The sequence below is a fragment of the Schistocerca nitens genome, chromosome 11 (assembly GCF_023898315.1).
Source record: "Schistocerca nitens isolate TAMUIC-IGC-003100 chromosome 11, iqSchNite1.1, whole genome shotgun sequence".
NCBI classification, from domain to species: Eukaryota; Metazoa; Arthropoda; class Insecta; order Orthoptera; family Acrididae; genus Schistocerca; species Schistocerca nitens.
The window spans coordinates 119,585,611-119,613,038 of record NC_064624.1 but is presented as its reverse complement, the minus strand read 5'-3'; the positions used below and the strand labels follow the sequence as shown (position 1 = coordinate 119,613,038).

The window sequence follows — 27,428 nt, the reverse complement described above, 5'->3', positions numbered from 1 at the left end:
AAGTACTCAGAAGGGGACAAGGAAACAATATGAAACTTCTGATATACAGGGTGGTCCATTGATCGTGAACGGGCCAAATATCTCACGAAATAAGCGTCAAACGAAAAAACTAGAAAGAACGAAACTTGTCTAGCTTGATGGGGCAAACCAGATGGCACTATCGTTGCCCCGCTAGATGGCGCTGCCGTAGGTCAAACGGATATCAACTGCGTTTTTTTAAAATTGGAACCCCCATTTTTTATTACATATTCGTGTAGTACGTAAAGAAATATGAATGTTTTAGTTGGACCACTTTTTTCACTTTGTGATACATGGCGCTGTAATAGTCACAAACATATGGCTCACAATTTTAGACGAACAGTTGGTAACAGGTAGGTTTTTTTAAATTAAAATACAGAACATAGGTACGTTTGAACATTTTATTTCGGTCGTTCCAACGAGATACATGTACCTTTGTGAACTTATCATTTCCGAGAACGCATGCTGTTACAGCGCGATTACCTGTAAATACCACATTAATGCAATAAATGCTCAAAATGATGTCCGTCAACCAATGAATTTGGCAATACGTGTAACGACATTCCTCTCAACAGCGAGTAGTTCGCCTTCCGTAATGTTCGCACACGCATTGACAATGCGCTGACGCATGTTGTCAGGCGTTGTCGGTGGATCACGATAGCAAATATCCTTCAACTTTCCCCACAGAAAGAAATCCGGTGACGTCAGATCCGGTGAACGTGCGGGCCACGGTATGGTGCTTCGACGACCAACACCTGTCATTATATATGTTATTAAATTCCGCTTCAACCGCACGTGAGCTATGTGCCGAACATCCATCGTGTTGGAAGTACGTCGCCATTCTGTCGTGCACTGAAAGTTCTTGTAGTTACATCGGCAGAACATTACGTAGGAAATCAGCATACATTGCACCATTTAGATTGTCATCAATAAAATGGGGGCCAATTACCATTCCTCCCATAATGCCGCACCATGCATTAACCCGTCAAGGTCGCTAATGTTCCACTTGTAGCCATCGTGGATTTTCCGTTGCCCAGTGGTGCATATTATGCCGGTTTACGTTACCGCTGTTGGTGAATGACGCTTCGTCGCTAAATAGTGTGGTGTCACCGCCAGACACCACACTTGCTAGGTGGTAGCTTTAAATCGGCCGCGGTCCGTTAGTATACGTCGGACCCACGTGTCGCCACTGTCAGTGATTGCAGACCGACGCCACCACACGGCAGGTCTAGAGAGACTTCCTAGCACTCGCCCCAGTTGCACAGCCGACTTAGCCAGAGATGGATCACTGACCAATACGCTCTCATTTGCTGAGACGATAGTTAGCATATCCTTCAGCTACGTCATTTGCTACGACCTAGCAAGGCGCCATAGCATTTGATAATTAATATTGTGAAGCATACCTCACGCCAGTCAGCGTGTAATTAAACGCGTGCATTTCGGCCTCCTCTAGCAACACAGTGTTGGCTCTTCTGCCAACACATCAAATAGAACGCGTGCAAAAAATCTGTCATCATCCCGTAATTTCTCTTGTGCCCAGTGGCAGAACTGTACACGACGTTCAAAGTCATCGCCATGCAATTCCTGGTGCATAGAAATATGGTACGGGTGGAATCGATGTTGATGTAGCATTCTCAACACCGACGTTTTTGAGATTCCCGATTCTCGCCCAATTTGTCTGCTACTGATGTGCGGACTAGCCGCGACAGCAGCTAAAACACCTACTTGGGCACCATTATTTGTTCCAGGTCGTGGTTGACGTTACACATGTGGCTGAACACTTCCTGTTTCCTTAAATATCGTAACTATCTGGCGAACGGTCCGGACACTTGGATGATGTCGTCCAGGATACCGGGCAGACATAGCACACGCCCGTTGGGCATTTTGATCACAATAGCCATACATCAACACGATATCGAAGTTTTCCGCAATTCGGAAACGGTCCATTTCAACATGGGTAATGTATGACGAAGCACTGGCGAAATGTTACGTTATACCACATAAGATAACACCATACGAACACACCAGCTGCTACCATGACGACACCGCCCTCGCTACACAGACTAGGGGGCGCCTGATACATGCTGTATAATCCATGGCAACGGCTTCCTCACCACAACGAGTAGAGGGCTCTGTGGTCCTGCCATATTAACCGTTTTAGTAAACTGACTCAAATGTCTTCTACCTAAATGTATGAATAGATACACTCCTCGAAATGGACACATTGACACCGGTGTGTCAGACTCACCATACTTGCACCGGGCACTGCGAGAGGGCTGTACAAGCAATGATCACACGCATGGCACAGCGGACACACCAGGAACCGCGGTGTTGGCCGTCGAATGGCGCTAGCTGCGCAGCATTTGTGCACCGCCGCCGTCAGTGTCAGCCAGTTTGCCGTGGCATACGGAGCTCCATCGCAGTCTTTAACACTGGTAGCATGCCGCGACAGCGTGGACGTGAACCGTATGTGCAGTTGACGGACTTTGAGCGAGGGCGTATAGTGGGCATGCGGGAGGCCGGGTGGACGTACCGCCGAATTGCTCAACACGTGGGGCGTGAGGTCTCCACAGTACATCGATGTTGTCGCCAGTGGTCGGCGGAAGGTGCACGTGCCCGTCGACCTGGGACCGGACCGCAGCGACGCACGGATGCACACCAAGACCGTAGGATCCCACGCAGTGCCGTAGGGGACCGCACCGCCACTTCCCAGCAAATTAGGGACACTGTTGCTCCTGGGGTATCGGCGAGGACCATTCGCAACCGTCTCCGTGAAGCTGGGCTACGGTCCCGCACACCGTTAGGCCGTCTTCCGCTCACGCCCCAACATCGTGCAGCCCGCCTCCAGTGGTGTCGCGACAGGCGTGAATGGAGGGACGAATGGAGACGTGTCGTCTTCAGCGATGAGAGTCGCTTCTGCCTTGGTGCCAATGATGGTCGTATGCGTGTTTGGCGCCGTGCAGGTGAGCGCCACAATCAGGACTGCATACGACCGAGGCACAAAGGGCCAACACCTGGAATCATGGTGTGGGGAGCGATCTCCTACACTGGCCGTACACCACTGGTGATCGTCGAGGGGACACTGAATAGTGCACGGTACATCCAAACCGTCATCGAACCCATCGTTCTACCATTCCTAGACCGGCAAGGGAACTTGCTGTTCCAACAGGACAATGCACGTCCGCATGTATCCCGTGCCACCCAACGTGCTCTAGGAGGTGTAAGTCAACTACCCTGGCCAGCAAGATCTCCGGATCTGTCCCCCATTGAGCATGTTTGGGACTGGATGAAGCGTCGTCTCACGCGGTCTGCACGTCCAGCACGAACGCTGGTCCAACTGAGGCGCCAGGTGGAAATGGCATGGCAAGCCGTTCCACAGGACTACATCCAGCATCTCTACGATCGTCTCCATGGGAGAATAGCAGCCTGCATTGCTGCGAAAGGTGGATATACACTGTACTAGTGCCGACATTGTGCATGCTCTGTTGCCTGTGTCTATGTGCCTGTGGTTCTGTCAGTGTGATCATGTGATGTATCTGACCCCAGGAATGTGTCAATAAAGTTTCCCCTTCCTGGGACAATGAATTCACGGTGTTCTTATTTCAATTTCCAGGAGTGTATATTGTAATACAACAGGACACCAGTTTTTGTGTGTCACAAATTGTTTTACTTTATATTGTGGCACATAATGTAATGTACTTTTACGAATTTTACGAGTTGACTACGGAACATTTGTGATTATTTTATAATTAACACTATAATTGTAACTCTTCTTGAATGAAATGGTTCCGTTTTCTGTTACTTGCTGTCACTTAAATTTATGTTAAACTAAGGTGAGTAGTAATTACACATAATAAACTGTGTTAAATGCGGTTGATCGCCGCTGGAGCTGTTTCAGTCTATTCACGTGATCTGAGCACGCTATTTAAGTCCATACGAAGGGTGAGTCCCGCATAGTTTCCTGCCGTTATGTAGACAGGAGTGACACCACCAGCAGTCGACCAGTGGGAAACATATTTTAAATTTACGTAATTTTAACTGTTGTATAACGCAGTCTTTCTGACGGATATCTGTAATTTCACAGTGTAAACGCCGAGATGACCCCTACGTCGGGTTGAAACCGGTTGTCGGTATAATAATAATAAATGCGATTGAGAACTGTCGTTGAATAATTGATTAATCATACTAATCGCTGCTTTACCTCCACAACCACGTTGTCCAAAAATCGCCGATGTATACCTCTCCACGTTTGCATTCCTCCTCGTATACGCCTGGAGTGCGTAATGCATCCATCTTGCCCCTAGTGGAGCCTAGCACGTCCTGGATTCTACGACCACTGTACAGGGTGAAAAGTATTTAAACCGACAAACTCTGGGAGGTTGTAGGGGACATGAAAACAAATATTTTTTCCTAATGTCATTTTTTTCTATGAGGATTATTTAAACCGGTGGGGGCCGTATTACGCTCTTCAGTCGTAGGCAACTGCAGTCCACCAGTGTAGTAGTGCATTGTCTGTTTACTAGTGGAGCGATACACCTGGAGTGAGTACACTGATATGGTTGGTGCGTGCTACGTAGCGCACCACAACGGACGAGCTGCACAGCGGGTTTATCAACAACAATATCCTAATCGCCGTATCCCGCATCGTACGACCTTTGCTGCTGTGTACCAACGTCTGCGTGAGACCGGGCCATTTAGCAGATTTCCTGGACAGGGACGCCGTCGCACGGTACGAACGCTGCAATTTGAGGAAGCTGTCTTGCAGCATGTGGAGCGGGATCCTTCAATCAGCACTCGTGCAACTGCACGTCACATGAGGACGATTCAGACGACTGTAAGAACAGTCCTTCGAGAGCAATTGTTACGTCCATTTCACTTAAAGCGTGTCCACAACCTGGAACCAGTTGATTATCCATCCAGAGCCCAGTTTTCGCAGTGGTACCTGGAACAGTGTGAAATGCGTCCTACATTTCCATCCTCTGTGTTGTTTACCGATGAAGCAACGTTCGGGCGTGATGGAGTCTTCAACATGCACAGTTCGCATGTCTGGAGTGAGGATAACCCACATGCCACAGTTACTAGCGTTCATCAAGTGCGGTTCTTCGTTAATGTGTGGGTCGGTGTTGTTGGAGATTGTTTAATTGGGCCGCATCTGCTACCTAGGCCATTAAATGGCAGGCGCTATCACAACTTTCTCGCCAGAGCATTGCCAGAATTGCTGGAAGACGTCCCGCTCTCTACAAGACAACGCATGTCGATCCAACATGACGGGGCGCCGGCACATTTCGGTCGCCGTGTGCGTCGATTCCTGGACCGACGGTTCCCAGAAACGTGGATTGGCAGAGGTGGTCCTGTACCGTGGCCTGCTCGATCCCCAGATATGTTCCCTCTGTTTTTTGTGTGGGGAGAGATGCGTAACCTTCAACTCCTGTTGCACCAGAAGAGGATCTGGTTTCCCGGATAGTAGCAGCAGCAGGAACAATTCAGGTACTTCTGGGGTTTTTGCCCGTGTCAGACAGAACATGAGCCGACGGTGTAATCTTTGTTTACGTGTCGATGGAGGCATTTTTGAAAATCTGTGTTGTCTCTTCGTAATAAAAAAAATGAAGTGTTTGTTGGTTTAATTAATATGCCGCCAGGGAAATCTTCCTCTACCGGTTTAGATACTCCTCATAGGAAAAAATGACGTTGTTGTTGTTGTGGTCTTCAGTCCTGAGGCTGGTTTGATGCAGCTCTCCATGCTACTCTATCCTGTGCAAGCTTCTTCATCTCCCAGTACCTACTGCAACCTACATCCTTCTGAATCTGCTTAGTGTATTCATCTCTTGGTCTCCCCCTACGATTGTTACCCTCCACGCTGCTCTCCAATGCTAAATTTGTGATCCCTTGATGTATCAAAACATGTCCTACCAACCGATCCCTTCTTCTACTCAAGTTGTGCCACAAACTTCTCCCCAATCCTATTCAATACCTCCTCATTAGTTACGTGATCTACCCACCTTCTCTTCAGCATTCTTCTGTAGCACCACATTTCGAAAGCTTCTATTCTCTTCTTGTCCAAACTGGTTATCGTCCATGTTTCACTTCCATACATGGCTACACTCCATACAAATACTTTCAGAAACGACTTCCTGACACTTAAATTTATACTCGATGTTAACAAATTTCTCTTCTTCAGAAACGATTTCCTTGCCATTGCCAGTCTACATTTTATATCCTCTCTACTTCGACCATCATCAGTTATTTTGCTCCCTAAACAGCAAAACTCCTTTACTACTTTAAGTGTCTCATTTCCTTATCTAATCCCCTCAGCATCACCCGATTTAATTCGACTACATTCCATTATCCTCGTTTTGCTTTTGTTGATGTTCATCTTATATCCTCCTATCAAGACACTGTCTTGAAAGAGAGTATTCCAGTTAACGTTGTCAAAAGCTTTCTCTAAGTCTACAAATGATAGAAACGTAGGTTTGCCTTTTCTTAATCTTTCTTCTAAGATAATTCGTAAGGTTAGTATTGCCTCACGTGTTCCAACATTTCTACGGAATCCAAACTGATCTTCCCCGAGGTCGGCTTCTACCAGTTTTTCCATTCGTCTGTACAGAATTCGCGTTAGTATTTTGCAGCGGTGACTTATTAAACTGATAGTTCGGTAATTTTCACATCTGTCAACGCCTGCTTTCTTTGGGATTGGAATTATTATATTCTTCTTGAAAACTGATAGTTCGGTAATTTTCACATCTGTTAACGCCTGCTTTCTTTGGGATTGGAATTATTATATTCTTCTTGAAGTCTGAGGGTATTTCGCCTGTCTCATACATTTTGCTCACCAGATGGTAGTATTTTGTCAGGACCGGCTCTCCCAAGGATGTCAGTAGTTCTAATGGAATGTTGCCTACTCCTGGGGCCTCGTTTCGACTCAGGTCTTTTAGTGCTTATGATGTGATGTCATAAAATAGAAGTATGAAGAACCATTACATTCCGAGTGCGGAAGTGTTGCCCCCGCTCAAAAGAGCCTCCAGCTTTCGCCGCGCTCGGCGGGCTGTGTTTGGGGAGCCTCGGGATTACAGAATGGCCCCGCCAGGGGGAGACCACCTGTTGGGTGTTGTCTGTACTCGGGCCGCTGCCCCTCGCGACATTAGCATAGACTCGCCCCCCGACCCGTACCTGTTAGGCAGCTGGGATCGATATAGCGGGCCAGCTGGCCGACGCAGCGCTCACGCGATTTCCGTGCTAACACGCCCCCGCAGCGGCCGCAGCACTGCACTGCGCGACCGTCCGGGACACATCTCATTCCGGTCTTCATCAGGCGCCAGCACGGATATTAGAGGAGAACATTGTAGAGTGAAAATTGGAAACAGGGACTCTTCTCACAGAGGTAGTAAGATAGACATCAACAAAAGTTAAACAAGAGTGATGGAATGAAATCCAATTAAATTCAGTGATGCAGAAGGAATTAGGATGGGAAATTAGGCAGTCAAAGTAGTAGGTGGGTATGAAAATTCCTGACAGATTAAAACTGTGTGCCGGACCAAGACTCGAACTCGGGACCTTTCGCGGGCAAGTGCTCTACCAACTGAGCTACCCAAGCACGCCTCACGCCCCGTCCTCACAGCTCTACTTCTGCCAGTACCTCGTCTCCTACCTTCCAAACTTAACAGAATCTCTCCTGCGAACCTTGCAGAGCACTTGCCCGCGAAAGGCAAAGGTCCCGTGTTCGAGTCTCGGTCCGGCACATAGTTTTAATCTGCCAGGAAGTTTCATATCAGCGCACACTCCGCTGCAGAGTGAATCTCATTCTAGTAGGTGGGTGTCTTTTGGGCAGGAAAAGAATAGATGACAGGCGAAGTCGTGACGATGCAATTTGCATGCTGCATATGATACGAGAATCATATCCGAAAAAAGGAAATTGTAAACAACTATATTGTAAACGTTCGTTTGTTCGAAATCTTAAATCTCTCAATGTTCGACACAACCTTCTACATCTACATCTACATGGATACTCTCCAATCACATTTAAGTGCCTGGCAGAGGGTTCATCGAACCAGCTTCACAATTCTCTATTATTCCAATCTGGCATAGCGCGCGGAAAGAATGAACACCTATACCTTTCCGTACGAGCTCTGATTTCCCTTAGGCCGTGCGGTTCTAGGCGCTTCAGTCTGGAACCGCGTGACCGCTACGGTCGCACGTTCGAATCCTGCCTCGGGCATGGATGTGTGTGATGTCCTTAGGTTAGTTAGGTTTAAGTAGTTCTAAGTTCTAGAGGACTGATGACCTCAGAAATTAAGTCCCATAGTGCTCAGAGCCATTTGCAAACAGTGACAATGTTTGATAGTACGGAAAATAAATAACAATGAATATTAAATGTGTTCTATCTCCATACTCAGTAGGGCAGCCGCGTGGGATTAGCCGAACGGTCTAGGCCCTAGACTCTAGGGGCTGCAGTCATGGACTGCGCGGCTGGTCCCGGCGGAGGTTCGAGTCCTCCCTCGGGCAGGTGTGTGTGTGTTTGTCCTTAGGATAGTTTAGGTTAAGTAGTATGTAAGCTTAGGGACTGATGACCTTAGCAGTTAAATCCCATAAGATTTCACACACATTTGAACATTTGGAGTAGGGCATACATAATACTATCACTAATACGTACGTCGGCCACTCCACTGTCCGTGATGAGAGGCAATCACTGAAGTCTGATGTTCTCGGCAGACTCTTGATACAGTGGAACTCCGAATATTGAATTCGCTAACGATTTCCGAAGTGGAATGTCGTATGCGTCTAGCTCTATCTTCTCGTATCTTCGGGCGTTCAAAGTCTGTTAATTCCTGTCTTGCGACCATAATCACATCGGAAATCTTTTCAAGTGCCAATGCACTGAACTTTTATACACTGTGTGATCAAAAGTATCCGGACACCATCAAAAACATACGTTTTTTCATATTACGTGCATTGTGCTGCCACCTACTGCCAGGTACTCCATATCAGCGACCTCAGTAGACATCGCGAGAGAGCAGAATGGGGCGTTCCGCGGAACTCAAGGACTTCGAACGTGGTCAGGTGATTGGGTGTCGCTTGTGTCATACGTCTGTACGCGAGATTTCCACACTCCTAAACATCCCTAGGTCTACTGTTTCCGATGTGGTAGTGAAGTGGAAACGTGAAGGGACACGTACAGCACAAAAGCGTACAGGCCGACCTCGTCTGTTGACTGACAGAGACCGCCGACAGTTGAAGAGGGACGTAATGTGCGATAGGCAGACATATGTCCAGACCGTCACACAGGAATTCCAAACTGCATCAGGATCCACCGCAAGTACTGTGACAGTTAGGCGGGAGGTGAGAAAACTTGGATTTCATGGTCGAGCGGCTGCTCATAAGCCACACATCTCGCCGGTAAATTCCAAACGACGCCTCACTCGATGTAAGGAGCGTAAACATTGGACGATTGAACAGTGTAAAAACGTTTGTGTGGAGTGACGAATCACGGTACACAATGTAGCGTTCCGATGGCAGGGTGTGGGTATGGCGAATGCCCGGTGAACGTCATCTGCCAGCGTGTGTAGTGCCAAAGTAAAATTCGGAGGTGGTGGTGTTAAAATGGTTCAAATGGCTCGGAGCACTATGGGACTGAGGTCATCAGTCCCCTAGAACTTAGAACTATTTAAACCTAACTAACCTAAGGACATCACACACACTCATGCCCGAGGTAGGATTCGAACCTGCGACCGTAGCGGTCGAGCGGTTCCAGGCTGTAGCGCCTAGAACCGCTCGGCCACCCCGGCCGGAGGCGGTGGTGTTATGGTGTGGTCGTGTTTTTCGTGGAGGGGGCTTGCACCCCTTGTTGTTTTGCGTGGCACTATCACACCACAGGCCTACATTGATGTTTCAAGCACCTTGTTGCTTCCCAGTGTAGAAGAGCAATCCAGAGATGGCAATTGCATCTTTCAACACGATCTAGCACCTGTTCAGAATGCACGGTCTCTGGCGGAGTGGTTACACGACAGCACCATCCCTGTAATGGACTGGCCTCCAGAGAGTACTGACCTAAATCCAGTAGTACACCTTTGGGATTATTTGCCACGCCATCTTCGCGCCAGGTCTCACCGACCGACATCGATACCTCTCCTCAGTGCAGCACTCCGTGAAGAATTGGCTGCCGTTCCCCAAGACACCTTCCAGCACCCGATTGAACGTATGCCTGCGAGAGTGGAAGCTGTCATCCAGGCTAAGCGTGGGCCAACACCGTATTGACTTCCAGCAATACCGATGGTGGTCGCACTTGTAAGTCGATTTTCAGCCAGGTGTCCGGATACTTTTGATCACATAGTGTACCTTGTGTACACGAAACTAGGGCCGTGTCTATATGCTCATATCGGTATCCAATGTGGACTGTGCGGCTGGTCCCGGCGGAGGTTCGAGTCCTCCCTCGGGCATGGGTGTGTGTGTTTGTCCTTAGGATAATTTAGTTTAAGTAGTGTGTAAGCTTAGGGACTGATGACCTTAGCAGTTAAGTCTCATAAGATTTCACACACATTTGAACATTTTTGGTATCCCATGACTTTTGACACCTCAGTGTAAAGCTAGTTACCACTCACCACTCCGACTAGAAATTTTGTCTGTGTCACCTCGTATCCTCCTGTAGTCACCCAACGACACCTTCTCGTACGCTGCACCATCATCAGCTCGGAAGGTAACCCGAAACAATCTGTGGAAGTTTGTCAGTGGAGCTCCGGTTCATCCAGGAGAAATGGTTCAAAATGGTTCAAATGGCTCTGAGCACTATGGGACTCAACTGCTGAGGTCATAAGTCCCCTAGAACTTAGAACTACTTAAACCTAACTAACCTAAGGACAACACACACATCCATGCCCGAGGCAGGATTCGAACCTGCGACCGTAGCGGTCGCGCGGTTCCAGACTGTAGCGCCAGAACCGCTCGGCCACCAGCGGCCGGCCAGAAATGGTTCAAATGGCTCTGAGCACTATAGGACTTAACATCTGAGGTCATCAGTCCCCTAGAACTACTTAAACCTAACTAACCTAAGGACATCACACACATCCATGGCCGAGGCAGGATTCGTACCTGCGACGTACCGGTCGCGCGTTTCCAGACTGAAGCGCCTAGAGCCGCTCGGCCACTGCGGCCGGCCATCCAGGAGGTTTTTCCTTCCTAGTATTACCGCTAGATACTTGATCGAACTGAGTTCCTCTAAGATGCTCATCGCAAATCTTGCGGTCGTATACTAGTGAGCCATCACTGCGCGTTGTTCGCATCGCCTCGCTAGATGAGTGGTCTAGTGGAGGTTAGGCCGGTCTGGCCTGGAAAGCGACGCGGTCGTAGAGCGCTAGACGAGGTCGCCCCACCGTTACTCGTAACGGTGTGTGTGTGTGTGTGTGTGTGTGTGTGTGTGTGTGTGTGCTGGCCGACACCCCGCCTGCGTAGCGATCGCGCACGCCCCACATAGAGTAAGTATGTCTGGAGTGAGCATTGCGTTCTGCGCAGGCTGTCAACATTAAACCAGGATTGTCACGTGATCTCGGGACTTCGCTGTGCCTGTGTGCTTTCTGCAGCGTTTGAAGTTTACAATATCAAGAGTTTTTGTTGTGTTTCACCGTTTGTTGATAGTGTAATAGCGAGGGTGAATTACTGTTGTTGCTACGGATACAAAGAAAAATACGTGAAAGGAGGGATAGTAACTTTTCAGGGGTACATACCATGTAGTGGTGGTGGTGGTTAGTGTTTAACGTCCCGTCGACAACGAGGTCATTAGAGACGGAGCGCAAGCTCGGGTTAGGGAAGGATTGGGAAGGAAATCGGCCGTGCCCTTTCAAAGGAACCATCCCGGTATTTGCCTGAAACGATTTAGGGAAATCACGGAAAACCTAAATCAGGATGGCTGGAGACGGGATTGAACCGTCGTCCTCCCGATACCATGTAGCTTTAATTATAGTTATCATATTAGTAAGAGACACTGTATATGCTAAAAATTTCGAGACGCTGTAAAATTAAGGCTTGATTCTGTAGACCTTTTTTTTCTACGATTTTATGACTATATAATAGATATTACGGCTTGTACAAAAGCTTACAAACAGTCGCTTCCTCTCGTAAATTTGCTAGTGGAATAGGAAAGAGAATGGTTAGTTGTTTCAGTAAATACTATCCTCCATGCATTTATCAGTGACATGTCGATTATGTATATAGATTACTAAGTCTACTACTTATTTAATAAGCTGGGAGCAAGTACTTAAAATGCGTTAAATAAATGCCTCAAAGTGCCACCAATAAGAAAAATTGTGCTTTAGGTCGCAAAAACGAGAAAATAAATACCCAGAAATACAAGAAAAAAAGGACGAATTAGCAGGGATATGATCGCTAATGTGTGGCAAATTCGGTGTTTTTCGGACACTTGCAAAAGTACTAGCGTACTGTCAAGTCGTTTTGCAAGACCATCACTGCAAAAATGTACGTCAGGCTCTGTAATACTATAAAGTGCCGTATCATACCGAAAACTACCAAATATCGAGTGCATCTGAACTGTGACACCTATCGCAAAGAAGCAGAATGTAATATCACTTGCCCTTAAAAGTTACGTAGCTGATTTATTCCCGGTATCAAATGGATACTGTTAAAATGTCTGCGTAACATATATAAATAATCCACGACACGTACGAAAAGAATCCGTCTGTAAAGGGATGTAGTGACATTATAAGTATGTAGGGCGCTATACGGACAAACACACGACGTCCCGAGAACACGTGGCCAGGCCGGCAATGTATGTTGACAACACAAAATCTGTTCTGCGCATACGAATGCTCACTCCAGAGATATTTATGACGCCCCATCACCACTATAGTGTCGCCGTTGCCAGCTCGATCAGTGGCGTGCTTCCGGGTACTCCGCTGAGCGGCTGATTCCATTCTCCACATGATCCACAGCCTTCGATATCATCAGCTGACTCTCACCTTTGACGTCATAACAGTGCCTACAATGAAACACGAACGTGATTTCAAAATGACGATCAATCACATTACTCTCCCTGTCTACAACACAGAATTCGTGCCAGCAGCCGCCGTTATACGATTGATACAAGTGAATATTATTGGTTAAAACAGTTGTTTATATTATTAGGGTTAAAATATAAATTTGTAAGGTGAAATGTTAAATTATATTTTGACTAAAGTTCAGTCTTGATCACACCATTTATGTTTCAATGATATAGGTAACCGGTTTCGGTTATTTTTACATAACCATCTTCAGACCCATGGCTCCCTTAGGATGGTAGGCGGAGCTCTCCTCAGCTGCTACGAAGTCAACTCTGCTCAGCAGCTGAGGAGAGCTCCGCCTACCATCCTAAGGGAGCCATGGGTCTGAAGATGGTTATGTAAAAATAACCGAAACCGGTTACCTACATCATTGAAACATAAATGGTGTGATCAAGACAACTTTAGTCAAAATATAATAATCTATTGATCACTGTATTCCAAAAATGTTTACCAAAATTGAAATGTTAAAATTTATTTGTACCTCTTTTAATGAATCTGTGAAATTTAAATAATAAACTAGGATGGTGTGTGGCAACTGGCCGCTGTGGCCGAGCGGTTCTAGGCACGTCAGTTCGGAACCGCGCTGCTGCTACGGTCGCAGGTTCGAATCCTGCCTCGGGCATGGATGTGTGTGATGTCGTCAGGTTAGTTAGGTTTAAGTAGTCCTAAGTCTAGGGGACTGATGACCTCAGAAGTTAAGTCCCATAGTGCTCAGCCGGCAGGAGTGGCCGTGCGGTTCTAGGCGCTACAGTCTGGAGCCGAGTGACCGCTACGGTCGGCTGACTCGGGCATGGATGTGTGTGATGTCCTTAGGTTAGTTGGGTTTAAGTAGTTCTAAGTTCTAGGGGACTGATGACCTCAGATGTTAAGTCCCATAGTGCTCAGAGCCATTTTTAAAAAACCTAACTAACCTAAGGACATCACACACATCCATGCCCGAGGCAGGATTCGAATCTGCGACCGTAGCGGTCGTGCGGTTCCAGACTGTAGCGCCTAGAACCGCTCGGCCACTCCGGCCGACGAATTTTCTCATTGTGGTCATTTCGCCCAGACGTCGGACGAAGTAACATCTTTACGAAAGGAAAATAACCATACAGCCGTATCTTATAACTAAATTTTCTTCGAGAAATCTGAATTTCAAATTTATCTACGACAATGATAGAAGCTGACGAAATGAATTAAAATTTGTGTCACGGCCGAGATCCGAACCCGGGTCTTGTTGCTTACGAGGCAGGAACGCTGACCATTACACCACCATAACAAAATCTACAAAACCATTTATAAATGATATCTGAATGTTACGAAAAGTGGCAGTAGACTAAATAACGAAAAGTCTGAGGTCATCCACATGAGCGCTAAAAGGAACGCGTTAAACTTCGGTTACACAATAAATCACTCTAATCTAAAAGCCGTAAGTTCAACTTCATACCTAGGTATTACAATTAGGAGCACCTTAAATTAGAAGAAACTCACAGAAAATTTTGTGGGGAAGGCTAACCAAAGACTGCGTTTTATCGGCAGAACATTTGGAAAATGTAACAGACCTACTAAGGAGACTGCCTACACTACTCTTGTCCGTCCTCTTTTAGAATACTGCTGCGCGCTGTGGGATCCTTACCAGGTAGGACTGACGGAGTACATCGAAAAAGTTCAAAGAAAGGCAGCACGTTTTGTATGATCGCGAAATATGGGAGAGAGTGTCACAGAAATGATACAGGATTTCGGCTGGAAATCATTAAAAGAAAGGCGTTTTTCGTTGCGACGGAGTCTTCTCACGAAATTCCAATGACCAACTTTCTCCTGCGAATGCGAAAATATTTCGTTGACACCGACCTACATAGAGAGGAACGATCACCACGATAAAATAAGGGAAATCAGAGCTCGTACGGAAAGATATAGGAGTTCATTCTTCCCGCGCGATATACGAGATTGGAATAATAGAGAATTGTGAAGGTGGTTCGATGAACCCTCTGCCAGGCACTTAAATGTGAGTTGCAGAGTATGCATGCAGATGTAGATGTACTATACTGCGCGCACTTTGGCTTGTCAGTTCTAGGTAGGTCTGTTTTGGAGTGTGGCTGCTTAAGACACCAGCAGAGGTCGAGCCTGGACTATGCTATTTACGGTACTGCCAACCTCAGCAAGCAAATGTGGTGGTGGTGGTTACTGTTTAACGTCCCGTCGACAACGAGGTCATTAGCGACGGAGCGCAAGCTCGGGTTAGGGAAGGATTGGGAAGGAAATCGGCCGTGCCCTTTCAAAGGAACCATCCCGGCATTTGCCTGAAACGATTTAGGGAAATCACGGAAAACCTAAATCAGGATGGCCGGAGACGAGCTACTGAGCGTCTCTCCTGCAGAGTCTTCCACTGGAGTCTATCTATCATCTCCGTAACGCTTTCGCGATTACTAAACGATCCTGTAACGAAGCGCGCTGCTCTCCGTTGGATCTTCTCTATCTGTTCTATGAACCCTGTCTGGAACGGATCCCACACTGGTGAGCAGTATTCAAGCAGTGGGCGAACAAGCGTACTGTAACCTACTTCCTTTCTTTTCGGATTGCATTTCCTTAGGATTCTTCCAATGAATCCTAGTCTGGCATCTGCTTTACCGACGATCAACTTTATATGATCATTCCATTTTAAATCACTCCTAATGCGTACTCCCAGATAATTTACGGAATTAACTGCTTCCAGTTGCTGACCTGCTATTTTGTAGCTAAATGATAAGGGATCTATCTTTCTATGTATTCGCAGCACATTACACTTGTCTACATTGAGATTCAGTTGCCATTCCCTGCACCATGCGTCAATTCGTTGCGGATCCTCCTGCATTTCAGTACAATTTTCCACTGTTACAACCTCTCGATATACTAAACATCATCCGCAAAAAACCTCAGTGAACTTCCGATGTTATCCACAAGGTCATTTATGTATACTGTGAATAGCAACTGTCCTACGACACTCCCCTGCGGCACACCTGAAATCACTCTTACTTCGGAAGACTTCTCTCCATTGAGAATGACATGCTGCGTTCCGTTATCTAGGAACTCTTCAATCCAATCACACAATTGGTCTGATATCCCATATGCTCTTACTTTGTTCATTAAACGACTGTGGGGATCTGTATCGAACGCCTTGCGGAAGTCAAGAAACACGGCATCTACCTGGGAACCCGTGTCTGTGGCCCTCTGAGTCTCGTGGACGAATAGCGCGAGCGAGGTTTCACACGATCGTGTTTTTCGAAACCCACGCTGATTCCCACAGAGTAGATTTCTAGTCTCCAGAAAAGTCATTATTCTCGAAGATAATACGTGTTCCAAAATTCATCATTCCGCGAAAAGGGATTCACGCGGGAGCCCCAACGCGGGAGTCCCGTGTGCCGGGGCAAGGTGACCCCGTCGGCTTATCGCGGGGGCGTAAAGTGGCGACAAATAGCGCGGCCGGGCACACAGCACAATGGGCCGATAGGCGTGCCGGCACTTTCCAAAGCAGCGCACAGATACGCCCGGCCTTGGCGGGCCTTTAGTGCCTCGCCCGCAGCAGGCGGACGCGCGCCGCCGGGTTTTACAGAAAGCAAAGCGGCGGGCGGTGTCTTCTTCCTCTCCCGTGTATACACGGGCGTGCGCCGCGACGGGTTACGTAACTCGGGCGCACGCTCACACACAGAGCAGAGGCGCAGTGCGTGTGTTGCAGCACGTACTCCAAAAAGACACTAAGTATGTGGCCCTGTAGGATATTCTGTGGCCGGCCGGGGTAGCCGAGCGGTTCTAGGCGCTTCAGTCTGGAACCGCGTGACCGCTACGGTCGCGCGTTCGAATCCTGCTTCGGGCATGGATGTGTGTGACGTCCTTAGTTAGCTTTAAGTAGTTCTGTTCCATAGTGCTCAGAGACATTTGAACCATTTGCTATCCTGCGTGGATAACTGGAGCTTCATCTCAGGTTGCGCCAGAGCGGGCATGTGGAGTGTATGTCGCAGACTGTACAGGATCCTAAGAGATAAGCTACCAAAGGCAGGGAATGAATATTTTCTACCATCTTAAGCTATAGCTGTCACCATTAACACCCATATCATCACTACCACCATCAATCAAATTCATCATGGGCGCTGATAACCTCGTTGTTGTGCGCCCAAAAACACTAATAATTATCATCATCACCAAATTCATCAGCACCATCATCAATCTAATCACCATCTTCAACCAAATCATCATCACAACCATCATCAACCAAACCATCACCACAACCATCATCAATCAAGCCACCATCAGAACCATCGCCACCACAACACTCATCATCATCAACAACCAAAACACCACCACCATCAAACAAATACACTACTGGCCATTAAAAATGCTACACGACAAAGATTACGTGCTACAGACACGAAATTTAACCGACAGCAATAAGATGCTGTGATATGCAAATGATTACTTTTCAGAGCATTCACACAAGGTTGGCGCCGGTGGCGACACCTACAACGTGCTGACAAGAGGAAAGTTTCCAACCGATTTCTCATACACAAACAGCAGTTGACCGGCGTTGCCTGGTGAAACGTTGTTGTGATGCCTCGTCTAAGGAGGAGAAATGCGTACCATCTCGTTTCCGACTTTGATAAAGGTCGGATTGTAGCCTATCGCGATTGCGGTTTATCGTATCACGACACTGCTGCTCGCGTTATCGAATGACTGTTAGCAGAATGTGGGTTTGGGGAGGGTAATACGGAACGCCGTGCTGGATTCCAACGGCCTCGTATCACTAGCAGTCGAGATGACAGGCATCTTATCCGCACGGCTGTAACGGATCGTGCAGCCACGTCTCGATCCCTGAGTCAACAGATGGGGACGTTTGCAAGACAACAGCCATCTGCACGAACAGTTCGACGACGTTTGCAGCTGCACGGACCATCAGCTCGGAGACCACGGCTGCGGTTACCCTTGACGCTGCATCACAGACAGGAGCGGCTGCGATGGTGTACTCGACGACGAACCTGTGTGCAGGAATGGCAAAACGTCATTTTTTCGGATGAATCCAGGTTCTGTTTACAGCATCACCATGGTCGCATCCGTGTTTGGTGACGTCGCGGTGAACGCACATTGGAAGCGTGTATTCGTCATCGCCATACTGGTGTATCATCCGGCGTGATGGTATGGGGTGCCATTGGTTACATGTCTCGGTCACCTCTTGTTCGCATTGACGACACTTTGAACAGTTGACGTTACATTTCAGATGTGTTACGACCGTGGCTCTACCCTTCATGCGATCCCTGCGAAACCCTACATTTCAGCAGGATAATGCACGACCGTACGTTGCAGGTTCTGTACGGGTCTCTCTGGATACAGAAACTGTTCAACTGCTGCCCTGGCCAGCATATTCTCCAGATCTCTCACCAATTGAAAACGTCTGGTCAATGGTGGCCGAGCAACTGGCTCGTCACAATACGCCAGTCACTACACTCGAACTGTGGTATCGTGTTGCAGCTGCATGGGCAGCTCTACTTGTACACGCTATCCGATCTGTGTTTGACTCGATGCCTAGGCGTATCGAGGCCGTTATTACGGCCAGAGGTGGTTGTTCTGGGTACTGATTTCTCTGAGGATCTATGCACCCAACATTGCGTGAAAATGTAATCACATGTCAGCTCTAGTATAATATATTTGTCCAATGAATGCCCGTTTATCATCTGCATTTCTTCTTGGTGAAGTGATTTTAATGGCCAGTTGTGTACGTGTGATTTTTAGACTACCAAACAGCTCACATCGCGTTTTTTATGTAAGTAAGTAAATACTTGCACTTCTGTTGGCATGTGCGTTTGCTCTCACCTGATCTGGAGGTCGCACCACCACTTCATATCCGAAACCTAAAAACATTATCATATTCCGAGCTATTTCCTTCAGATGTTAACCACGCTTACCCTTATTTTTGTGGTGCTCTATTACTCTTTTGCCACTAGGTATAGCCGCGTGGTTTGAGGCGCCATGTCACAGATAGTGCCCCCCCCCCCCCCCCGCCCCGCCGGAGGTTCGAGTCCTCCCTCGGGCATGGATGTGTGTCTGTTGTTCTTAGCAAAGTTACTTTAAGTAGTGTTAAGTCTAGAGACCGATGACCTCAGCAGTTTGGTCCCTTAGGAGTTCACAGACATTTGAACAATGGAATCTCCCAGCTACAGCCACAAGATTCATGGCGCCCCGTTCAAAAAAATGGTTCGAATGGCTCTGAGCACTATGGGACTTAACATCTGAGGTCATCAGTCCCCTAGAACTTAGAACTACTTAACCCTAAGTAACCTAAGGACATCAACATACATCCATGCCCGAGGCAGGATTCGAACCTGCGACCGCAGCGGTCTTGCGGTTTCAGACTGCAGCGCCTTTAACCGCACGGCCACTTCGGCCGGCTGAAAATTTTAATTCTTTATTTTCGTAAAGTTATGATCTGTCCGTTCATTCATTGACGTCTCTGCTCACTGTAATAAGTTTAGTGTCTGTGTTTTTGCGACCTCACCGCAAAACCGTGCGATTCGTAGACGAAAGGGCGTCCCTCTCCAATGGGAACCGAAAACATTTGATCGCAAGGTCATAGGTCAACCGATTCCTCCACAGGAAAACACGTCTGATATATTCTATACGACACTGGTGACGGCATGTGTGTCACATGACAGGAATATGTTGTCGACCCACCTAACTTGTACACTTGGCGAATGGGTAAAAAGATTCTTCTACCTTGCCCGATTTAGGTTTTCTTGTGGATGTGATAATCACTCCCAAAAAAGTGATGAAAACATAAGAGTTTGTCACATAAATTGAAAATAAAAAATTAAATTTTTCACTCGATGGAAGGAGCGGAACCAAGGACCTTTCGTTCCGCAGCTGCTCACGTTACCACGAGACCACGGCGCTCCTGCATTTCCACTATCCTTGATGTTGCCTATCTTCCCACGAACTACTCAGTTTGTATATTTTGCTTATTTTTTCACAGTTCCACACAACTTCTTCCTGTTTTCTCAATTGATCTGTGTTCAGTTTCTCAAGGCCTATCCACTGTGCCAACTTATAAGTAAATCTGAGGGGGGTGCGATGGGGAGGTTCCCTTGTTAGAACTACTTAAACCTAACCTAAGGACATCAACATACATCCATGCCCGAGGCAGGATTCGAACCTGCGGCCGTAGCGGTCGCGCCGTTCCAGACTGAAGCGCCTAGAACCGCTCGGCCACAACGGCCGCCTTCCCGTTCAAAACAAAAAATTGGCGTACATACAGTGTTAGACAGGGTGTAGGTGCGTGGTACTCACATTGGGCACGGAGTAGCTGTTGTACTCCTTGGGACTGGAGCCAGACTCGGTACACTTGCTCTTGAACGAACGGTAGTTCTCCCGTAGCTGCTTGCCATACTGAAACACAGAAAGGGAACGCCGTGAGGGAACACAGCACGCACTGCACATCTTGGCAAGAAGGCGCGCACACGCACACACACACACACACAAGTGTCCAAAAATTTGCATTGGGCGAGGTGTGTACTTATCTGCCTATACAGGGTGGTCCATTGATCGTGACCGGGCCAAATACAAAGAACGAAACTCGTCTAGCTTGAAGAGGGAAACCAGATGGCGCTATGGGTCGACCGCTAGATGGCGCTGCCACAGGTCAAATAGATATCAACTGCGTTTACTTTTAAATAGGAACCCCCATTTTTGATTACATATTCGTGTAGTACGTAAAGAAATATGAATGTGTGACTTTTCATGCTTTCCCGACGGATCTGTTGCAAATACGCTTCTCGGGTTTGCCGCCGGATCGTATTGTGTAAATCGTACAATATTTCGTCGATGCAACTGGTCGACATCATCAGGTGCTGGTAGCTGCTGCTGTCACTGCTGCAAGGCGCGACTCATGATAATCGCGCGGCGGCGTCGGAATTTATCATGACGGGAGCAGGCAATACGCGTGCGCGAGAAGACGCTCATACGCTCCTGGAAATTGAAATAAGAACACCGTGAATTCATTGTCCCAGGAAGGGGAAACTTTATTGACACATTCCTGGGGTCAGATACATCACATGATCACACTGACAGAACCACAGGCACATAGACACAGGCAACAGAGCATGCACAATGTCGGCACTAGTACAGTGTATATCCACCTTTCGCAGCAATGCAGGCTGCTATTCTCCCATGGAGACGATCGTAGAGATGCTGGATGTAGTCCTGTGGAACGGCTTGCCATGCCATTTCCACCTGGCGCCTCAGATGGACCAGCGTTCGTGCTGGACGTGCAGACCGCGCGAGACGACGCTTCATCCAGTCCCAAACATGCTCAATGGGGGACAGATCCGGAGATCTTGCTGGCCAGGGTAGTTGACTTACACCTTCTAGAGCACGTTGCGTGGCACGGGATACATGCGGACGTGCATTGTCCTGTTGGAACAGCAAGTTCCCTTGCCGGTCTAGGAATGGTAGAACGATGGGTTCGATGACGGTTTGGATGTACCGTGCACTATTCAGTGTCCCCTCGACGATCACGAGTGGTGTACGGCCAGTGTAGGAGATCGCTCCCCACACCATGATGCCGGGTGTTGGCCCTGTGTGCCTCGGTCGTATGCAGTCCTGATTGTGGTGCTCACCTGCACGGCGCCAAACACGCATACGACCATCATAGGCACCGAGGCAGAAGCGACTCTCATCGCTGAAGACGACACGTCTCCATTCGTCCCTCCATTCACGCCTGTCGCGACACCACTGGAGGCGGGCTGCACGATGTTGGGGCGTGAGCGGAAGACGGCCTAACGGTGTGCGGGACCGTAGCCCAGCTTCATGGAGACGGTTGCGAATGGTCCTCGCCGATACCCCAGGAGCCACAGTGTCCCTAATTTGCTGGGAAGTGGCGGTGCGGTCCCCTACGGCACTGCGTAGGATCCTACGGTCTTGGCGTGCATCCGTGCGTCGCTGCGGTCCGGTCCCAGGTCGACGGGCACGTGCACCTTCCGCCGACCACTGGCGACAACATCGATGTACTGTGGAGACCTCACGCCCCACGTGTTGAGCAATTCGGCGGTACGTCCACCCGGCCTCCCGCATGCCCACTATACGCCCTCGCTCAAAGTCCGTCAACTGCACATACGGTTCACGTCCACGCTGTCGCGGCATGCTACCAGTGTTAAAGACTGCGATGGAGCTCCGTATGCCACGGCAAACTGGCTGACACTGACGGCGGCGGTGCACAAATGCTGCGCAGCTAGCGCCATTCGACGGCCAACACCGCGGTTCCTGGTGTGTCCGCTGTGCCGTGCGTGTGATCATTGCTTGTACAGCCCTCTCGTAGTGTCGGGAGCAAGTATGGTGGGTCTGACACACCGGTGTCAATGTGTTCTTTTTTCCATTTCCAGGAGTGTAGTTGGAGAAAGCGGCGCTCCTGGTGCCCCCTGCTGGGAGCTCCAGAAAGGCCATCCGCGCGTGCGCTTTGGGCAATAACTGTGCTGCCGGACGCTCCTGCGGATAAAGTTTGAACTAAATCTCAGCTACGCGTTGAGTCACTTGACTAAACGGAAGTTCTTGTTTTCCCTGTTTTTAATTTAATGGCAGCCAGTGCTGGATTCCAGGCGGCGCTCAGTTGAAAACCTGCATCCCTGTTGATTAAATTGTCCGCCGTGCGAATATGTATGGCCTCCTTAATAACACAGTCCCAGAAAGATGGGATGCAGGTTTTCAACTGAGCGCCGCCTGGAATCCAGCACTGGCTGCCATTAAATCAAAAACAGGGAAAACAAGAACTTCCGTTTAGTCAAGTGACTCAACGCGTAGCTGAGATTTAGTTCAAACTTTATCCGCAGGAGCGTCCGGCAGCACAGTTATTGCCCAAAGCGCACGCGCGGATGGCCTTTCTGCAGCTCCCAGCAGGGGGCACCAGGAGCGCCGCTTTCTCCAACTACACTCCTGGAAATGGAAAAAAGAACACATGGACACCGGTGTGTCAGACCCACCATACTTGCTCCGGACACTGCGAGAGGGCTGTACAAGCAATGATCACACGCACGGCACAGCGGACACACCAGGAACCGCGGTGTTGGCCGTCGAATGGCGCTAGCTGCGCAGCATTTGTGCACCGCCGCCGTCAGTGTCAGCCAGTTTGCCGTGGCATACGGAGCTCCATCGCAGTCTTTAACACTGGTAGCATGCCGCGACAGCGTGGACGTGAACCGTATGTGCAGTTGACGGACTTTGAGCGAGGGCGTATAGTGGGCATGCGGGAGGCCGGGTGGACGTACCGCCGAATTGCTCAACACGTGGGGCGTGAGGTCTCCACAGTACATCGATGTTGTCGCCAGTGGTCGGCGGAAGGTGCACGTGCCCGTCGACCTGGGACCGGACCGCAGCGACGCACGGATGCACGCCAAGACCGTAGGATCCTACGCAGTGCCGTAGGGGACCGCACCGCCACTTCCCAGCAAATTAGGGACACTGTTGCTCCTGGGGTATCGGCGAGGACCATTCGCAACCGTCTCCATGAAGCTGGGCTACGGTCCCGCACACCGTTAGGCCGTCTCCCGCTCACGCCCCAACATCGTGCAGCCCGCCTCCAGTGGTGTCGCGACAGGCGTGAATGGAGGGACGAATGGAGACGTGTCGTCTTCAGCGATGAGAGTCGCTTCTGCCTCGGTGCCAATGATGGTCGTATGCGTGTTTGGCGCCGTGCAGGTGAGCGCCACAATCAGGACTGCATACGACCGAGGCACACAGGGCCAACACCCGGCATCATGGTGTGGGGAGCGATCTCCTACACTGGCCGTACACCACTGGTGATCGTCGAGGGGACACTGAATAGTGCACGGTACATCCAAACCGTCATCGAACCCATCGTTCTACCATTCCTAGACCGGCAAGGGAACTTGCTGTTCCAACAGGACAATGCACGTCCGCATGTATCCCGTGCCACCCAACGTGCTCTAGAAGGTGTAAGTCAACTACCCTGGCCAGCAAGATCTCCGGATCTGTCCCCCATTGAGCATGTTTGGGACTGGATGAAGCGTCGTCTCACGCGGTCTGCACGTCCAGCACGAACGCTGGTCCAACTGAGGCGCCAGGTGGAAATGGCATGGCAAGCCGTTCCACAGGACTACATCCAGCATCTCTACGATCGTCTCCATGGGAGAATAGCAGCCTGCATTGCTGCGAAAGGTGGATATACACTCTACTAGTGCCGACATTGTGCATGCTCTGTTGCCTGTGTCTATGTGCCTGTGGTTCTGTCAGTGTGATCATGTGATGTATCTGACCCCAGGAATGTGTCAATAAAGTTTCCCCTTCCTGGGACAATGAATTCACGGTGTTCTTATTTCATTTTCCAGGAGTTTATTTAGCGACGAAGCGACATTCACCGACAGCGGTAACGTAAATCGGCATAATATGCACTATTGAGCAACGGAAAATCGACGATGGCTGCGACAAGTGGAACATCAGCGACCTTAGCGGGTTAATGTATGGTGCGGCAATATGGGAGGAAGGATAATTGGCCCCCATTTTATCGATGGCAATCTAAATGGTGCAATGTATGCTGATTTCCTACGTAATGTTCTGTCGACGTACTACAAGATGTTTCACTGAATGACAGAATGGCGATGTACTGCCAACATGATGGATGTCCGGCAAGTAGCTCGAGTGCGGTTGAAGCGGTATTGAATAGCATATTTCATGACAGGTGGATTGGTCATCGAAGCACCATACCGTGGCCCGCACGTTCACCGTATCTGACGTCCCTGGATTTCTTTCTGTGGGGAAAGTTGAAGGATATTTGCTATCGTGATCGACTGACAACACCTGACAACATGCATCAGCGCATTGTCAATGCGTGTGCGAACATTACGGAAGGCGAACTACTCGCTGTTGAGAGGAATTTCGTTACACGTACTGCCAAATGCACTGAGGTTAACGGACTTCATTTTGAGCATTTATTGCATTAATGTGGTATTTACAGGTAATCTCGCTGTAACAGCATGCGTTCTCAGAAATGATACGTTCACAAAGGTACATGTATCTCGTTGGAACGACCGAAATAAAATGTTCAAACGTACCTATGTTCTGTATTTTAATTTAAAAAAACCTACCTGTCACCAACTGTTCGTCTAAAATTGTGAGCCATATGTTTGTGACTATTACAGCGCCATGTATCACAAACCGAAAAAAGTGGTCCAACTAAAACATTCATATTTCTTTACGTACTACACGAATATGTAATAAAAAATGGGGGTTCCTATTTTTAAAAAAAGCGCAGTTGATATCCGTTTGACCTATGGCAGCGCCATCTAGCGGGCCAACCATAGCGCCATCTGGTTTCCCCCTTCAAGCTAGACGAGTTTCGTTCTTTGTAGTTTTTTCGTTTGAGCTTATTTCGTCAGATATTTGGCCCTGTCACGATCAATGGACCACCCTGTATAAACCACTGCATCCATTTCCACCAACCAACTCGGTAGATACATCACTATCTAGAGAATAGCAATCTGGAGGTAACAATCACTTATCTCTCATAGGGATTGGACTGTATAGGGGTTAACGAAAGCATAACTGAGGAACATTTGGAGCAATTTCACACAAAATTCGTGTACAAAATTTATGTGGGGGTAATATTCTACCACCCGTAGTGGTCGGGGTAGGTATGAGAGGCCATGACATGTAAAAACGTCCGGTAACGGCCGATGTTACCATCGAATGTACAGTTTTCGGGTTGTAGGCTGGTTGGTGAAAGTGCCAACGACGTTTTACTCCTAGAGGTTGGAGGGGGGGGTTGACAAAATGACATATCAGCGTCTCTGGGTAACGCCTGGAGCAATTTCTATCACATTTGGTGCAGTAACTGATTAGTTTCATAACAATTATGTGGGAGTAAAATACCCCTATTATCCCTCTGGGTGTGAAAAGGAATAACACGCAAAAATTTACGAAAGTGACCTGTTAGCGTTTCTTTGGTGTATTTAGTTGTTTTGGAATACGTTAAAATGTACATATGAAATGTGTCTACAAATAGGTAAGTCAGGAGGTGAGGTACATGCTTTGAGGTGTGATAACATTACTGGTTCTGAACAAAAAACGTCATATGGACATATGTCCTAATCCGAATGCTTTGCAAGATGGAAAACAATGTGCATTCTTATTTGTTTTCTGTATTTTTCAAACATTTTCACTTTCTACGAGGTGTCACAGTAGTGTTCTGGAGGTGACCTCAAAAAGTAAACACGGTCGTTCTTATTACAGAAATTTATTCGCACAAAAGTACACGGTGATTACTAGTTTTAGCGGAATTAAATCGCCATCTTTAGATCATTTGTGTAGGAAAAATTTTTACAGGGACAGTCGATTTCGTCGACTGTTCACATCAATTGGACATAACTTACAGAGACAACATTCCGTAGTACCGTCTCTCGTCACACAGTAAGGGAATAGGCGTGCGAATAGTGCACAATAGTTACAAATGAGATACATATGACGTGTATAAAATGTTTCTTGTTGTGTCCCTGTTGACATCTCAAAAGACACAAAAAGATCAGATGTCAAGAAGCACAAAAAATGGAAACATTTTACGCACATGTCATATATTTTATTTGTAACTATTATGCACTGTTCACACAGCTATTCTCTTAATGTGTGACGAAAGACGGTACTATGGAATGTTATCTCTATGTATACTGAAAGTGGACAGTCGACGAAATGGACTGGCCCTGTAAAAAATATCCTAAACAAATGATCTGAAGATGTCGATTTAATTCCACTAAATCTAATAATCATCGTTTTTTTATGTGCGATCTGGGCGAATAAGCCTCTTTAATAAGATAAACAACCGTGTTTATGCGTGAAATACATATAGCGTGCGTGCGCTAGCGGAGACGTGGGCAGAAAGCTAGTGATAAAAATAGAACTGGGTCGAAATTCACAACTCAGGTCAAAGTTTTGGAGGCAATAGGCTCGGCTGAAAAAGTAACCGCCACAGCTGCAGGCAGGATTCCGCACATTCCAGACTGTAACTTCCTTCGCACTAGCTTCCACTCGATAGGGATTGGCGGAACGTACACAGTATTTTTAACCACTCGCCATGCAGACGACGAAGACGTAGAGAGAAGAGATAGGAGAGGAGGAAAAGCGAAGTTTGGTGTATTACAACATTATTCACACAAGCTTAAATTTTGTGACGGTACTAACAGGTGGACCTATTGGAACATAGCTTGCCTTCTATGTATGAAAGTCTAACACGCTCGCTTTTTCTGGTGCTAAACATTTTTCCCTGTTCGTAACTTTCTCCTCTTCCGGACCTACTTTCTTTCTCTTCGTAACACAGTTTTATTTTCTCGTCCCAATACACACTCCTTTTCTCTGTCTCTCACTCTCTCT

At 48.0% G+C, this 27,428-nt stretch overlaps 1 protein-coding gene across 1 annotated transcript in view; it reads right to left on the bottom strand.

Annotated features, from left to right (window-relative positions):
* Positions 1–27,428, bottom strand: part of LOC126212697 (growth factor receptor-bound protein 14-like) — a 411,244-nt gene that overhangs the window by 39,623 nt on the left and 344,193 nt on the right. Inside the window, exon 5 of the mRNA XM_049940112.1 lies at positions 20,349–20,447. Within this exon, the coding sequence (XP_049796069.1) occupies positions 20,349–20,447 (99 nt within the window). The remainder of the gene's footprint in view (positions 1–20,348; positions 20,448–27,428) is intronic.